Below are 16,897 nucleotides of genomic sequence, written 5' to 3' on the forward strand. Positions count from 1 at the left end.
AATTAAATAATAAAATAAATTAATTAAAAAAAAAAGACTACTAACTCCCTCTCTGACCTCATACGAGACCTCGCTCCTAGTCAGTGCTCCTGCCACACTAACCAACCTTCTTTCAGTTCCTCAAGCCCATTATGTTGGCTTCTACCTTAGGTCCCAAGATTAATATAATGCTGTTGGCCTAAAATACTCTATTCCACACAAATTCATCCTCATCCATTTCTTTGCCTCCTGTATCTCTTCAGAGATATCTCAAACTTCTCTTAATTGCCTAGTCCAGATCAGAACTTTCTAAAGATATATTCTTAGTCTGTATTTTCCTTTATACCACTTCCATTGTTGATTACTTCATATTTTTGTTATTACTTGGTTAATGTGTATATCTACCATATTTTATGAAAAAGTCATGGGCAAATTATTTTTTCTGTTCAGTATGATATAGCCAAGACCAGCAGTATTGAAATAAAGGACAGAAAACACGAAAATCAGGCCAACCACCAGCTATGTCTGCCCATTCAAAAGGGAGCAAGTCTATGATTTTGGTGCAGTTTTAGCTATGCATGATGAAATTAGAAGCCAAGGGCTTTCTAGTAGATGTTAACAGATTACATTAAGAACTAATGGTCACCAAAATAATATTCTATTTACTTAAAAGATTTTATTTAATTTGAAAATTTTCCATGTTGACAAAAGTATATGTTAAAAGGAACAAAAAAAATTTTAAGGGAAAAGTTCCTGATGAAAGAAATAGGGTTTAGCAAAGAATTTAATGAGCACTTAATTTCTGCTAAGTAAACACAAAGAAAAACAAAGACATACACTGAAAGTACATTTACAAACAAACAAAAAAAAACTATCAAGGAGAAGTCTATAATATCAGTTCAAAGGACACTGCTAGTAAAAAGAAGAGTCAATTAAGGTCAATCAAAGAAAGCTACTTTCAATGGATGAATTATGTGTTGTTACATGGAGATATAGAAAATTGAACTTGTAGAAACTAGAGGAAAGGAGAAAGCCAATGTCCACAATAGAGATTTACACACAATTGGAGAACATGAATTCTATTGTATTTCTAATAAAACTGTGATTATTATCACTATCAAATAGTTCAAATATTATAGTTTATTATTTAAAGCAACGGTTCTCAACCTGTGGGTCATGACCCACAGGAACTGCATTAAAGGGCCACGGCATTAGGAAGATTGAGAACCACTGACTCAAAGTAACTCAGATATTTTATTATGACTATGTTTTGCTTCTAATCTGCTTATCTAATTTTTCTTTAAAAGACAAAGTTTCTTTAAAACATTGTTTACTTTGTTATTATAAATGTATTACATTTGAATAGTACTTTTCAAAAGGCTTTAGCACATTTCACACACTCTCCTACAGCAAGAGACTGGGGTTCTATAGTCAATGAAAGATCAGAATTTATCTAGAATGGTTCACCAAACTAGAAATGAAATGTAGGCTTCCTGAATCCTAACCTAGGGCTAATTTTATCATCAGGAACACAGAATTTGAAAAAGATACCTTAAAAAAATTTTTTTTAACTTCTATTAATTGGTTATTCTAGAATACATAATTTCTTAGAATTCAGTCTTTTTAGAATGTGGACTACAATATAGAAATTTTAAGCTCATCCAAGCTGAAAAAACAGAAGAACATTTTCTAGTACTTCAGGTAAAAAATATGTGTTTTATACATTAACCACTCAATAGCCCATACCTTAACATTATCAAAAACCCAGCTATCCAATTTTGTTGCATCATGGGCACCAAAATCCTCTCTTTTGGCATCATAACTATGTGTATATACATGGTCTCCACTAGCACCTAAAAAGGAAAGTTGGGAAAAAATACATTTTTTAAAAAATCTTTTTTCAACTATCACAGAGATAGTTCATAAAGTTTTTTTATAAATAACCAGAATTTTTCACAAAGCACTGTGTGTTATGACGGTGTGTTAATAATAAATTAACATTTATTTATTTATTTTGTGTGATGTAGACTGTGCTATTACTTTAACAGATTCCACTGCTTTTTGTCCTTATAATTACAATCTTAATTTTATAGATACATTACCTGTAAGATTAATAAACTTGCCAAAGTCAAAATCCTATTAAGCACCAAAGTTTGTCTTCCTTTAAGTATTAAACTATTCAAAAGATACTTCACCTCTTATTCATACAATATGCATATTTCTCTCCATATGAAAGAATAAATATTGCTTATTGCCAAATAATTTGAAAAGGTCAACAGATATATTAATTTTGTGTATTTGCAAGATTTTGTTAAGATCTAATCAACTGAGTGAATTCCTGGGTTAGATAGCTTCTTCCAGGTAATAAGGAAGAGATGTAATGAAGTAATCATTTTGATTAATGAAGTAATCTTTATAACAGTAATTCAGCTCTGACATCTCTATTCAACTGCTGAGACATTCTACTAGCCACATCCCAAATAAAAAGATTTGTTGGTTACCATAGAAATGGAACATTCATGTTATACCTATTACACATTCAGGCATTGGTCCTGTCCCATCAATTGTAGCCAGAAATAAGAAGGTTAGTTTGGTAAATCATCACAACTTAATCCATCCTCACCACCACCCCCAGCCCCTCAAAAAGCTAAAGTTCTTTATGAAGAAGGGAATATATAAATGGCAAACAGTTTGAAGCTTTTTAGCCTGTCCAGTATAATAATGTTCTATGAGCATTATATATAAAATTCTGAATATATATTCTGCTTTCTGAACACATAATAATCTTCAATGGCTCCAATTACTATAATCACACCCACAGCTAGTATCATGTTAGAAAAATCTATTAGTGAAATGATCATTCTGTTCCCACCAAAAAGCATTTAATGACATGAAATTCACTCAAATGATTAAAAAATATAAATAAATTTCTAATCAATAGATAACCTAACACTTTCAGAATCATGCACATACACAAATCCAAATGGCACATTCAATTTACTAAAGGTCATACATTGTCATACATATTAAATGCCAAAATATATAGCACATTCATATATTAAAATAGGAATTATAAATTCCCACATTTAAATCTTTATGAAAATATCTGTAAGCCTCTCTAGTAATCTATCAAAGTACAATGAAACAGACATCAATAGTGTCTGATAATGAAGTTATGTGCTAAGCATCATGCTAATGTTCCACATGAATTATCTAATTTTAAAAATAAAATCATGAAATACAAATCATTATTACATTTTACCAAAAGGAAAAATGAAGCTCAGAGAGCTGTTAAGTGATAGAGCCAAATACCATTTCATTGATTCAAAAATACTATCTATGTGATATGCCAATATTTCAAGTACAACTAAGGAAAAACACTGATATGTCTATCCACTGTAAGACACATCCCTATTTCAAAGATGTTAAAAAATGTAAAAGTATGTCTCAAAAGTCAATGAATGCAATAATATATAAAAATTATCATGTTGATTACTTACACTATCCAAGGAAATGTAATCTGTGACACTTACCTTTGGCAAACATAGGTAAGATATCTGGGCTTCCCCAACTCCATGTATATTCGCTTTCATTAAAAACAGAATCAAATTCTACAGGATTTTCCTTCCATCCTTCAGGGTAATTGAGGAAGAAAGCAGGCAATAACAATACTATTATGTATATGGTGAAATAAACCACTACAGAAGTATTCTACAAATAATAACAATAATATAAGTCAGAGGACAAATGCAAAGCTAGTAATAGATAGATTTCTTTTTATTGTTTTTATTTTATTTTATTTTTTGAGATTGAGTCTCCCTTTGTCACCCTCAGTAGAGTGCCATGGCATCATAGCACACAGCAACCTCAAACTCTTGGGCTCAAGTGATCCTCTTGCCTCAGCCTGCCCAGTAGGTAGCGCTACCAAAATAGGCCACTAAATAGGCGGCCACCAAAATGCCTGGCTATTTTTAGAGACAGGGTCTCGCTCTTGCTCAGGCTGGTCTTGAACTCCTGAACTCAAGCAGTAATAGATTGATATTACACATACTACATATCACACCACTAATTGTTTAAAAACTAACAATAGATAATTGACTTATTAAAATGTAGAATCACGGGCAGTGCCTGTGGCTCAAAGGAGTAGGGCACCGGCCCCATATGCCGGAGGTGGCGGGTTCAAACCCAGCCCCGGCCAAACACTGCAAAAAAAAAAAAAAAATGTACAATCACTTTTGAACTTTGGGAGTAACATCTAGGAAAACTAAGGATCTGTCCAACCACAATCTTTTAATAGCAAGGGATTATGAAAGACTGAAGATTAATGCTGGAATCAGTACCAGTGTGTTCATGTGAGTAATGCATGCTAAAAACACCTGTTGTTAAGTCACTCAAAACACACTTTTCACTTTGTGATATGATTCAGTGGTGAAGAAGCACTATATATGAGACAAATATTTCATTTAATAAAATTGTCTAAACAGACAATACCTTTGGCAACTGCACTGACATCTTCATAAAACCCAGCTATCAGAGCGACATGACCTGGCCGAGACTCTGTTGGCACACGTGTGTGGGATACGCCCCAGCTGCCTTCATGCATTATGATCTTCCTATAAGATATTTTATACAGATAGTTAACATAGACTATAGTTACTCTCATAAGGCTTTAGAAAAATAAGATTATTACAGAAAGAATCAAAACCCAAAAAGTGAGTCAAAACTTAAGGAATTTTTAAAATCCTAGCTGAGCCCAGTATGAGCCCCCATCAACTGTAAGACACATCCCTATTTCAAAGATGTTAAAAAATGTACAAGTATGTCTCAAAAGTTCAGGTCTGGCCAAAAAGAACCACTCACCCACTGTACAGAATGAAACAAAATAGACCATTGTTGTTTTAAAGCCACAAAAGATCATGAGAGTTAGAGATAACTGATACAATATTATCATATTAATGTTAAATTTTATTAGATATGATAGTATTGTGGTTGTGAGAGTCCTTGTTCTTAAGAGATATACGCTCAAGTATTTAAGGGTGAAGTATCACAATACCTTGCCTTCAAATTAAGGAAAAATTAAAAACAGGTGCATACAAATGAGCACGTGTGTATAGAGTCAATGTGAATATGAAAAACATTAAAAAACTGTAAAACTAGGTTAAGAGCGTATAGTTATTATACATATAATCCTTTCAACTTCTGTGTAAATTTCTTAAAATATTAAGGACATAAATTCCTAAATATGAGATTAAAACAGATAAAGCTTCTTCTTCTAAAATGTATCAACATTATTTAAGTTGTATCACAGTGATTTCCAAAATTTGGGGAAGCAAAACCACCAGTGACGCTATTGTAGGCAAAAGGGCAGTGAGCGCTGAGCTGTAAGAGAGTGAATGCATCAATAACATTTTTCAAGATGAACACTGCACTCTCAATACAGGTTGAATAAAAGTATTCGTAAGTACTCGTATATTTTCTATTAATACTGACTTAAAATGAAAACAATTTTGGTAAAATATATACTTAATAAAATGGTTTGAAAACCATTGGACCAGACATTAAGGCAGAAATATTCTTTAACTTCTTGAGTTATGCAATGAAAACAAGACTGTAGTGCTAGTGGTTGAGGCTGAGGAGTTTCATACAGGAGTTTGGACAGACTAGAGAAAAACCAAGGAGCCTAAGGTTGCTGTGACATGCCTGTTATTCATCATGCTGAGGCCAGCCAGCAAGCATGGGACATCTACCTTCATCTAGCTCATAGGGCCAGGCAAGCTAGCATAAGCAGCCTTCGAAGTGCAAGTTAGGAAGTCTGCACAGGTGGAAAGCCTTGGGGTCTTCGTACTACAGACAAAACAGTGGGTCCAAATCAAACACTAATAACGATAACTTAAGGTAACATGGCACCTGCCAGCTTAATCTTGATTACTCAGAACAATCTGGCACCTTGTGGCCTTCAGGTGAGAAGGCCTAATTAACTCAGCTTTCTTTCCCCATAGGAATTAGAAGGGAGGAAGTATTAAAGAAATTTAGATATTGCTATTTAAAACTGTTAGTTTATATCATATTTTCTAAAAAAAAAAACCTTACAAAACAGATTTAGAAGAAGACAGAAGATTCCTGAAATTATAAATATACAAGAATATACAATACAAAAGATATGAACTATTTGAGCCCTTAGCCTACAGCATTTCCTTTAGTAAGACCAAAAATACTACAAGAAAAGCTTAACTTTTCCTTAACAATCAGTGTATTTTTATCTTATTAATTTTAAAATGAACTATAGTTCTCTTTTTTCTTTGGAACTAGGAAATTCACCCAAACATTTTAATTATACTATAATTTTATGCTATAAAGTTCATGTGCAATTTAAAATAGAACTTTATGGCCACCCTGTATATAGGAATTTATGTTATACATTTGTATGTATTATACTTAACCCTAGCTTGATCTTATTTTCCCATTGACCTGAGTTGCTCATTTATTTCCTTTTATTCTTTAGTATATTATGCATTCCTTTGACCACCACAAATTTATTTTTGGAAATTCAATAAGCATTCAAGTTCATTCATTCTTCTAGCAGTCAACAAATATTTATTAGTTGTCTATTGTGCTCTCTTAAGAAATGGAGATAAAGTAGCATACATATAAAACCCAGCCCTCAGGGAACTTGCATAATGATAAGTGCTATTAAAAAAGAAAATGGTAAATGGATAGAAAGTGATGATGACCAGTGGGCATAAGGGGAAAGTAGAATATTTTAGATATATTTCCTCTTAAGTTTGATTGTTACCTTGCTATAAGAGCGTTAGAAGTTCTGAGGGACTTGTCACTAATCAGAAAAGAACAATTGTTTATAGAAGGTTTGTAAGTAAAAAAATTAAACATTTCTTTTCAAAGCCACTTAATAGAAGCCAAAGTTACATTAAACAGTGATATGGACTTGGAAAGATTTTATATGTTTTAACAGAAGGTTGTATTTTGGTTTAAAGTCTATATTTTCCAGTTAAATACCATAGTAATTAGTAATTCATTGACATTTATGCTTGTCTTTATTTTATAAAATTAGCAGATATATAAGAAAACGATATAATGAGTTGTGAGGCAGGTTTGGGAAATCAGGACAAGTTAGCTACAGCAGCTAAGAATATACATTTCTATTAGCCTGTTATCAGCTGTAACAATGGCAGAAATAACACCTAGGAGGAAATAAACTGGCATGTAGAGCTAATCCAGACAAAGGCAGAGGGGAGGGAAGATACCAAGTAGAAGCAACTGCATCTCTCAAGGAGCAGAATGAAAGTTGCAGGTAGATGCCCACCTACAGCTGGACCATCTCAAAGATCATTGCAAATCAGCAGAAAAGCAAGGGGGGACATTCCAAGTGAAAGAGAAGGTGGCTGCTGGGCGATCCACTCAGCAAGACTGGAAGGTACCTGAAGGAGTCATCCATGTGTGGGGAAGCACAGGAGGAAAGAGCCTTAAGGCACCAAGCTCCATCATTCCCCACCCCCCCACCTGCCCTGGAGACACTGTGAACTAAGCTTTGAGGAAAGCCCCATCATTACCACAGACCCCCAGAATGACCAGGACTTGCTTGGAATCTATGCAGTGACATTGTGCCAGAGAGTGGGCACAGCAGGGATGTGAGGGCTTCCATTCCTGCATTATGGCAACTGATACCACCACTCTGAGCTCTCAGGTCCAGAGCAACAGGTCTACAAAGGGCTCAGCTTTGCTGCAGCCAACTCACATCACTCAGTTCCTGCACTGCCGCCTGGCCCCATGTGGGAGGCTCCAGCACCATCGCTGAGCTTCATGATCCCAACTCCCAAAGCTCCCCTGCTATCCGTAGGCCCCACTAAAAAGTGGGCAAAAGTCATAAACAGAAACTTTTCAAAAGATAGAGAAATGGCATACAAACATGAAAAAAATGTAAAACATCACTAATCATAAGGAAACTGCAAATGAAAATCTCAATGAAATACCACCTTACCTCCAGAATGGCCATTATAAAAGTCAAAAAGCAATTGATGCTGGCGTGAATACAGAGAGAATGGAACACATATACATGGTTGGTGGGACTGTAGATACATATGACCTTTATGGAAAACAGTATGGAGATTCCTCCAAGAAGTAAAAGGAAACTTGATATTGAATCCAGCAATCCCACTAATGGGATCTACTGTAGATATCCAGAAGAAAAGAAGTTATTTTAACAAAGAAACCTGCACTCCAATGTTTATTGCAGCACAGTTCACAATTGCCAAGATGTGAAATCAACCTTAGTGCCCATCAGTTCATGAGTGGATTAAGAAAATGTGGTATACACAAAGAGCTTTTGGAAAGTATCCAGCCATGTAACATAAAAAATAGATACATACATGGTTGGATCCTTTCTGAACAGCCCGCATACACACACGCCATTGAGTACTACTCAGCCATTTTGAAAAGGAATGAAATAATGTCTTTTCCAGCAACTTAGATAGAACCGGAGACCATTATCCCAACTGAAGTATCTCAGAAATGGAAAAACTAGAACTGGAGACCATTATCCCAACTGAAATATCTCAGACATGGAAAAACAAACACCCCATATACTCTCTAATAATTGGGAGCTAAAACACAGGTACATGGGCACAAAGAGATGGAAAGGCCATTGGAATGGGTGGGAGGGGAAATGAGTAAAAACCTACCTATCCATTAAATATAATGAATACTATTCAGATGATGGACACAGGACAAGCTCTGACTTAAGCATTATACAAGGTATCCATGTAACAAAAATATTTGTACCCCCTTATATTTTGAAATTAAAAGAAAAAGAAAAAGGCAAATGTATAAGAACCCTACTCTGTTTCTCATCACCCTCCTCCCCCGTGCCCACTGTGCCCAAAATATCTTCACAGTAAGATATTTTGCTGTTTACTTAAGCCCAGGTAACATTTGTAAGAGATACCTCTGTATCCATTGACATGTCTTACCTAATAAATGGCGCTCTAGAGTTCCCATTTTCATCTAATTCATACAGTGCATCTGCTCGCAGGCCATCAGCAACAAAGAGCACTAATCTTCTTGCTGGAGGAGGCAATGGTGTAAAGTGAGGAGTCATTCCATGAACCAAAGGAGATGTAAAATAAATGTCAAAGATGGAGGCAAAGAACACAAAATGTACGAGCAATCCCAAAGTAAAGAAGAGCAGCATGTCCAGTGTAACTAATTAATCTTCAAGAAATACTGAAAGAGAGAACAAAAATTAAACTGGGGTAAATATTAATGCAATCATATGTATTTCAACATATTTTGATGACTACATGTGTAAGAGATTGAACATATATTTTATAACTCACTTTCATTTACTGTGGTAACAATAAGCATTGTTGAATAATGATAATACTGAAATGAAATACAGTATTTCATTAAAAATGATAAAGTATCACCCAAGCAAAAAGAAAAAGTTCAAGTATAATAAGTAATTAGAACCAATAAACTATTAAAACTAATTTAAGCATATACTAAGCTTATAAAAATTAACATAGAATCAAAAACAAAGAATTAAATCAGCCCTAAAAAGAGTTAGCATTCAATCAAATCAAATTCCACATAAAATAGAAAATATAACCCATGCTGACAATCATTACTATTTTTGGAATTTTAAATTATTTAAATTACTTCTAATTATTTAAATGTCTGTAGTTTTTTGTTTGTTTGTTTGTTTTGTAACTTTAGTAATCAGCTCAGAGGTCTACTGGCTAGCAAGAAACAGGCATTCCATCCATTGGACTAAATCATATGAAGGAAGTTAAATTTCATCAGTGCTTCAGAAAATTTGTTTTCATTAAGAGAACATTTTATTTTAGTTCCCCAAATCAATGCAAAAAATGTTACATTTATTCATTCAATAAAAATTTTTTTTTTTTTTTTGTAGAGACAGAGTTTCACTTTATGGCCCTGGGTAGAGTGCCATGGCATCACACAGTTCACAGCAACCTCCAACTCCTGGGCTTAAGCAATTCTCTTGCCTCAGCCTCCCAAGCAGCTGGGACTACAGGCGCCCGCCACAACGCCCGGCTATTTTTTTGTTGCAGTTCGGCCGGGGCCGGGTTTGAACCCGCCACCCTTGGTATATGGGGCCGGCGCCTTACCGACTGAGCCACAGGTGCCACCCTCAATAAAAATTTTCTATACGCATATTGGGTACATAATTGTGTGCTGGGGTGCTTTAGAAATAACAAGAAGACAGTCACAAATCTGCTATGCTTACAAATATTTAAGGACTAAAACCTAAGCAATGTGAAACATTTAAATAATACTCAAAAACAGAATACCATGCTATTAAACTCCCAAGATCAAAGTGAAAATGGGAGTGCTTTTCAAGCTAGTGTGTAATTTGCTTTTGTTGGTGTGAATATCTGTAGATTAAGGGAAAATTAAAAAGTACTGTAACTTGTCTTACTTGTAATGTTAACTGCATCAGTTGCGTACAGTGACCTGGGTTGAAAAACATCAAGGATGAGGTAATTTTAATTACAGACACATCTTATTCTTCTTGCCCTGAAGAATCACATCATGGACAGAAAGGACAGAAAAATACCCTGCAAGAACAAATGAAACATCAGAAAAACACTTATCAAAGTCAAACAGATCATAAAAATACAGTAGAACCTCCATAGTTGAACACATCCCTACATGACCACCTCCTCAAGTTGACCTAATTTTCATAGGTCAGATATACACTATGTGTACCTATTAGTACAGTACGCCTACTTTCTTACATTAATCACCCCCACATGTTGACCAGTTTGTTACAATTCCTTGGGTGGTCTTACAGAGAGGTTCTGCTGTATATATGTATTAGAGCAAAAGGTCAACTTACAGGCCACTTTTCTTCTGAGACAATCAAGGGTCAAGTAAATATCAGAGATACTCTATGAAGTATAAAAATTCCTGAGTATATGCTATGTCACCATCTCAGGCAACATTCTCAAAGTAAATGCTTCTTTTCTAGTATACATGAGCTTCAACACATACATCGAGCACCATCTTAATAATGTTATTCTAAATATTAAAATAAGATATAATCACTGTGGTTAAGTTCAGGAAATACAGAAGACTTCCTACAATTCTACCACCTCGAGAAAAATCTCTGTTAATTGTTTCTTATAATTTTTATCCTATTTATATTTTTGCAGAGGCTTACAATTTTACATTAATACTGCTTCTTCCCACATATCATGTACCATCACCATACTTTATGGTTGCATTTTGATTTTCCTAATCTCTCTCATATTGGGAAGTTTCAAAACAGTTCTTTCCAATTTTATACTACTAAAAAAGACAGTGATTAATTCAAATTTATTAGGTAATTTCTATGTGTTAAATTTCAGGTATTTCCTATTATATGTATAACATATTACCTGTTAGTATTGAGTCAAAAGCTATGAGCGTCTTTAAGGCTTTTGATACACTGAATACAGAAATACTTTTTTCAGTTGAATATTGATTCTCCTAATGATAATTTAAGCAACTCACCAATATATATTTTTCTCTTTTTTGCTTCTTTCACAAGGCTTCCTAAAGAAAAAGCTATCACTCCAAACAGACACAGCATAAAAAAACTAAATTTGAGTAGAAAAGGAGGCATCAAGTAGAAAACTATTCTAAATGACAAGATTTAAAACTAAGAAATTTTTTTCTATATTTTTTTATTTCAAATTAAAATGAGGGTACAAACAACTAGGTTACAATGTTTGCATTTGTTAGGTAGAGTCCCTCTTTGAGGTTGTATCCCACACTCAAGAGGTGTGCCCTATACCCTTACATTGTGCCCATTCATGAAAAATCATTTTTAATGTCTTACTTTCATTAAGAAATTTTAAAATATCCTCTAGTCCTTATCAAACATACATTTGAGGTTTTAATTTTGCTTTTAAATCTTGTAAGATATATTGAAATTCTACTCGTTGGTTATTCTGTAAGGATGACACAGAAATTCCTGAGCATCGTTTAAGAAAACTGACTCATTGCCTTATGAACCTTAGACGCTCACCAACAGGACAGTCTAGGATCCCGTCAACATCCTCAGAGGGACCCTCAGTGTAAGTATAAAAACTTTAAAAGTATAAAGCTAAAGAAGTGTCAAATATAATCATTTTAAATGAGGGGAAAGAAGCCTCCTAGACTAAAATAAATAAAATCTTACTGTTAAATATTACTGATGAAAAAAGTAAATATATTCATGTGGAATTTGATTTGACTAAGTTTGATTAGGATAAAAGCTAACTTAAAATAAATTTTAAAATGGGCCACTATCTTAGTTACAAGTGTTAAAATTGGCAGATGGTACTCACTGGAGCATAAAATATTGTCTAAGATATAAAAAGACCTCCTGGGAAGATATTTACAATGAGGATTTTTGGTCTCAGTAAGAGACCAAATTTTTCCCTAAAAATATTACTTGCAAATTTCTTTTATTCATTAGGTACATTCCTCCCCTCTAATTACCAATAGTAGGCTACTCATTATTATTCCGTTGTATACTTTCTAAAAGTAGTCGATAGAAAAAAAAGGTATGGTTTAACAGCAAGGAAAAAAAATCAAATTTTACTGACAAAAAGAATTTTTACTTGTCATATAGCATATTCCCTTCCTTTTTCTGTACTCCTATAGACCAATTTTCCATTCTCAGATGCAGTTTAGAATCCTGATAACTGTCTTTAATTTTAAAAAAGGAAATTATGCATATTTTTACTAGAAAAACAACCTGATGAACATTAAATTCTAAATTATTCACCTGAAATAAAATAAAATAAATTTGAATATTTTGTTATTTCCTTAAATTAGCTTTATCAATTCTTAATAGAGAACTACAAATTCAAAGATGGTGACAAGACTCTTCACAATTAATCAACCACTTTAAAGTCCCATCAGAAATGTATGTATAACTGTCTTCCCAATTCTGAAAGTTCTGAACTTGAACGTTGTTTTGAACATTTAATCTTATGAACATCAATCATATTATGACACTTAAAGTTTATGTCCATTTTGATTTGCTTGCCTGCTTGCTAGGACATAGCTTGCTATGTATACTGATTTCCTAGCTATAGTTCTTCACAACTTGTAATTTTACTTTGCTTACTATAGTATAGATGCTTTATAACACTTTGTCTAATCCTTTAGAGACTACACATGCACGTCAATGAAGAAAAGATACTGGCACATCTAATAATGAACCTAATCCAGTTGTGTTTTTCTGTTGGAGATACCATTTATTATGTTATTTTTCAAAGCTGCATGGTGTTCTGGTTCATGAAGAAACCTGGATTAATTCCCTTTATAGCACAAGGTATTTTTTGCTGTCCAACAACTTTGTGTTAAGAGCATGGCAGGGGACAATTACTTAAAATCACCTCATAGAATATGACAGGGAATAAATGCAGAAGTGTTTATATTCTAAATTTATGATCATCTGTTTGAAAACAAGTATTAATTTATGTTCAAAGTTGTAGGTCTCTGTAAGATTACTAAGACAGTTCTTGGAAAATAAGACTTCTGGTTTGGGGAGCTTTTTGAAAATTGTAAAATTTGCATAACATAACATTTATCATTTTAGCTATTTGTAAGTGTACTGAGTTCAGCAGTGTTAACTATACTCTCACTGTTGTGCAATCTCCAGAACTTTTTCATCTTATAAAACTGAAACTCTATACTCAACTCCCCATTTCTCTCTCCCTCCAGACCCTGGCAACCACTATTCTATTTTCCATTTCCATGACTTTGATTATTCTTGATATTTCATACAGTGAAATACAGTGTTTATCCCTTTGTGACTGGCTCATTTCGCTTAGCGTAATGTCCCCAAGGTTCATCCATGTTGTAGTACGTGTCAGGATTTCCTTCCTTCTTGAGAACTGAATAATACGCTATTGCATGTATATGCCACATTTTTGTTATCCATTCACCTATCAATGGACATTTTAGGTTGCTTCCACCTGTTGGGAATTGTGAATAATGCTACTGTGAACACACAATATATACAACCAGTTTTGTTTTGTTTTGTTTTTCCAGGTTTTTTTTTTTTAATTAAATCATAGCTGTGTACATTTGTATGATCATGGGCACCATACACTTGGTTCATAGACCGTTTGACACATTTTCATCATACTAGTTAACACAGCCTTCCTGGCATTTTCTTAGTTATTTTGCTAAGACCTTTACATTCCACATTTACTAAGATTCACATATACCCTTGTAAGATGCACCGCAGGTGTAATCCCACAGAGAACTCAAACACATTAGCAAGAAAAGAACAAGGGATCCCATCGCAGGCTGGGCAAGGGACTTGAAGAGAAACTTCTCTGAAGAAGACAGGCGCGCGGCCTTCAGACATATGAAAAAATGCTCATCATCTTTAATCATCAGAGAAATGCAAATCAAAACTACTCTGAGATATCATCTAACTCCAGTGAGACTAGCCTATACCACAAAATCCCAAGACCAGAGATGTTGGCATGGATGTGGAGAAAAAGGATCACTTTTGCACTGCTGGTGGAATTGCAAATTAATACATTCCTTTTGGAAAGATATATGGAGAACACTTAGAGATCTAAAAATAGACCTGCCATTCAATCTTGTAATTCCTCTACTGGGCATATACCCAGAAGACCAAAAATCAAATCGTAATAAAGACATTTGTACCACAATGTTTATTGCAGCCCTATTCATAATTGCTAAGTCATGAAATAAGCCCAAATGCCCATCGATCCATGAATGGATTAATAAATTGTAGTATGTACACCATGGAATACTATGCAGCCTTAAAGAAAGATGGAGACTTTACCTCTTTCTATGTTTACATGGATGGAGCTGGAACATATTCCTCTTAGTAAAGTGTCTCGAGAATGGAAGAAAAAGTACCCAATGTATTCACCCTTATTATGAAACTAATCTAGGACCTTCACATGAAAGCTATAACCATTTTGTTTTAAAGTAAACATTGAGCATTGGCCAGAGGTAGTCATGTAGCACTATTTCATTTAAGGAGGCTGGAAAATATAAGGGAACAGATGAAATATTTGGTTAAAACAGAATTTGTCTGTGGTACTGTCTCTACCACAGATATAGTCGTATACATGCTTCACACAAAAATATGTAATACATGTTGATTATTACATATAATTGTGTTCATAGTACATACATTAATTGTACTGGCTGAATGTAGAGAATGGATTATACCAATAGTAAAGACAGAGATGAATCGGGGAGACTGTTATAAAGCTAGTTAGTAAAGTAGGCCAAGAGACTTTAATTGACTAGTCCAAACTGGTCCATTAGGGGCTGAGAGAAGAAATTCAATGATCTAGTTATACTTTGGAGGGTGCTGAGGGAAGGTGCTAAGATTTGAGTTTTTTCTCCACCAAAACTCATTTTGAAATTTGATCCCCAATGTGGTGGTGTTGGGGGGTGGAGCCTAGTGGGAGGTGTATGGGTCATGAAGGTGGACCCTTTATGAATGGGTTGGTACTTTTACCTCAAGGTATTTCTCTGGGAATGGAATCATTCCTGTGAGAGCAGGTTGTTCTTATATTAAGTGAATTTCCTCCTCCTGTTTGGCCCCTCTTCACACCTGTCCTCTTATTTGACCTTCTCTACCATGTTAATAATGTTGCATGGAAGCCCTTGTCAGATGCCAGATCCATGCCCTTGAATTTCCCAGCCTATAGAATGATCAGCTGAACAACCTTTTACAAATTATCCAGTCTCAGGTACTGCTATAGCAACATGAAATGAAGTAAGACACAGAGCTTCTACAAAGGGCTACAGGTAGGGTGGCACCTGTGGCTCAAGGAGTAGGGTGCTGGCCCCATATATTGGAGGTGGTGGGTTCAAACCTGGCCCCTGCCAAAAAAAAAAAAAAATGCAACAAAAGGCTATGGGTAGAGAGGTAAAAAATTATTTCCAGATTTCTGGATTGAGCACCCGGGTGGTCTTTAACTTACAGAAGGAAAGGATTTCCTTGATAGGATATAGGAGTAAATAGAGGTGAGGGAGAAAGTATTGAGCATTTTCTTATTGACGTATTAAAATTAAGCTCATTATACAGTAAACAGTCGCTGTGAAACTCAAGATGTTTTAATTACAAGAATGACCTATAGGGATCTATTACTTGACACTGGAAAGGAACAACCAGTGAAATGGAAGGAAAACTTGAAGAGAGGCCCTTTAAGCTGAAGGAACAAGATTTCAAGTGCGGAGAGTCAAATAAAAAGGGTGGAATAAGAGATGGACTGCAATGAGTGACTCTGGCTCTTGGAGTTGTTAACCTTAATGAAAAATGAGACCTAAATAGTATGACAACTGATCCCTATTTAAGTGGTTGTGAATGAGAGATGAGTGATCCCTATTTAAGTGGTTGTGATGAGTGATCCCTATTTAAGTGGTTGTGAATGAGAGATGAGGGAAAGAGTAGAATGAGCACAGGTCTTTGGGAGAATATTAAGTGAAGAAGAAAAATTAAAATTGATGGATGGTCAGTAGAAGTTCTTCCTAAGCTTGGAGATACTAACAATTTGTGTGCTGAGAAATAATTTACGATATAGAATAAAGTAATAATGCAACAGAAAGGTGGAGTAAATGCAGGAGTTAAATTCTTGTAATAGGGAGAGGCGATGGAGCCTAGCACTCATGTGGGGCAGCTGAGCCACTCTTGGTTTGCCCAGGGCCTTCCTACTCTTAGCACTGAAAGTCTTGAGAAGGAAACCTCTCAGTTCCAGGCAACCTATCCCTGGGCCTTTCAGGTGGCTCTTCCGGAGGGAGGCTTCCTATCTTCTTTCATGCATCTTCTCATATGTCACTCCCTCAAGGTTCTTCTGACCACTTTGAAGTAGCCCCTCCCCATTTTCTTTTTCTTTTTTTTTTT

The 16,897-nt window shown here is 34.8% G+C and overlaps 1 protein-coding gene across 3 annotated transcripts in view; it reads right to left on the reverse strand.

Annotated features, from left to right (window-relative positions):
- Nucleotides 1–16,897, reverse strand: part of PIGN (phosphatidylinositol glycan anchor biosynthesis class N) — a 111,509-nt gene that overhangs the window by 84,755 nt on the left and 9,857 nt on the right. The window contains exons 2-6 of one of the 3 annotated variants that reach the window (XM_053571633.1): nucleotides 10,436–10,574; nucleotides 8,964–9,057; nucleotides 4,471–4,592; nucleotides 3,513–3,611; nucleotides 1,726–1,832 (exon numbers count right to left, since the gene is read on the reverse strand). In XM_053571633.1, the coding sequence (XP_053427608.1) occupies nucleotides 1,726–1,832; nucleotides 3,513–3,611; nucleotides 4,471–4,582 (318 nt within the window). In that variant the 5' untranslated portion in view covers nucleotides 4,583–4,592; nucleotides 8,964–9,057; nucleotides 10,436–10,574. Of the gene's footprint in view, nucleotides 1–1,725; nucleotides 1,833–3,512; nucleotides 3,612–4,470; nucleotides 4,593–8,963; nucleotides 9,217–10,435; nucleotides 10,575–16,897 lie in introns of those variants that run through there. The other 2 variants (XM_053571632.1, XM_053571634.1) reach the window with 2 other exon arrangements.

The sequence above is a fragment of the Nycticebus coucang genome, chromosome 19 (genome assembly GCF_027406575.1).
Source record: "Nycticebus coucang isolate mNycCou1 chromosome 19, mNycCou1.pri, whole genome shotgun sequence".
NCBI lineage: Eukaryota > Metazoa > Chordata > Mammalia > Primates > Lorisidae > Nycticebus > Nycticebus coucang.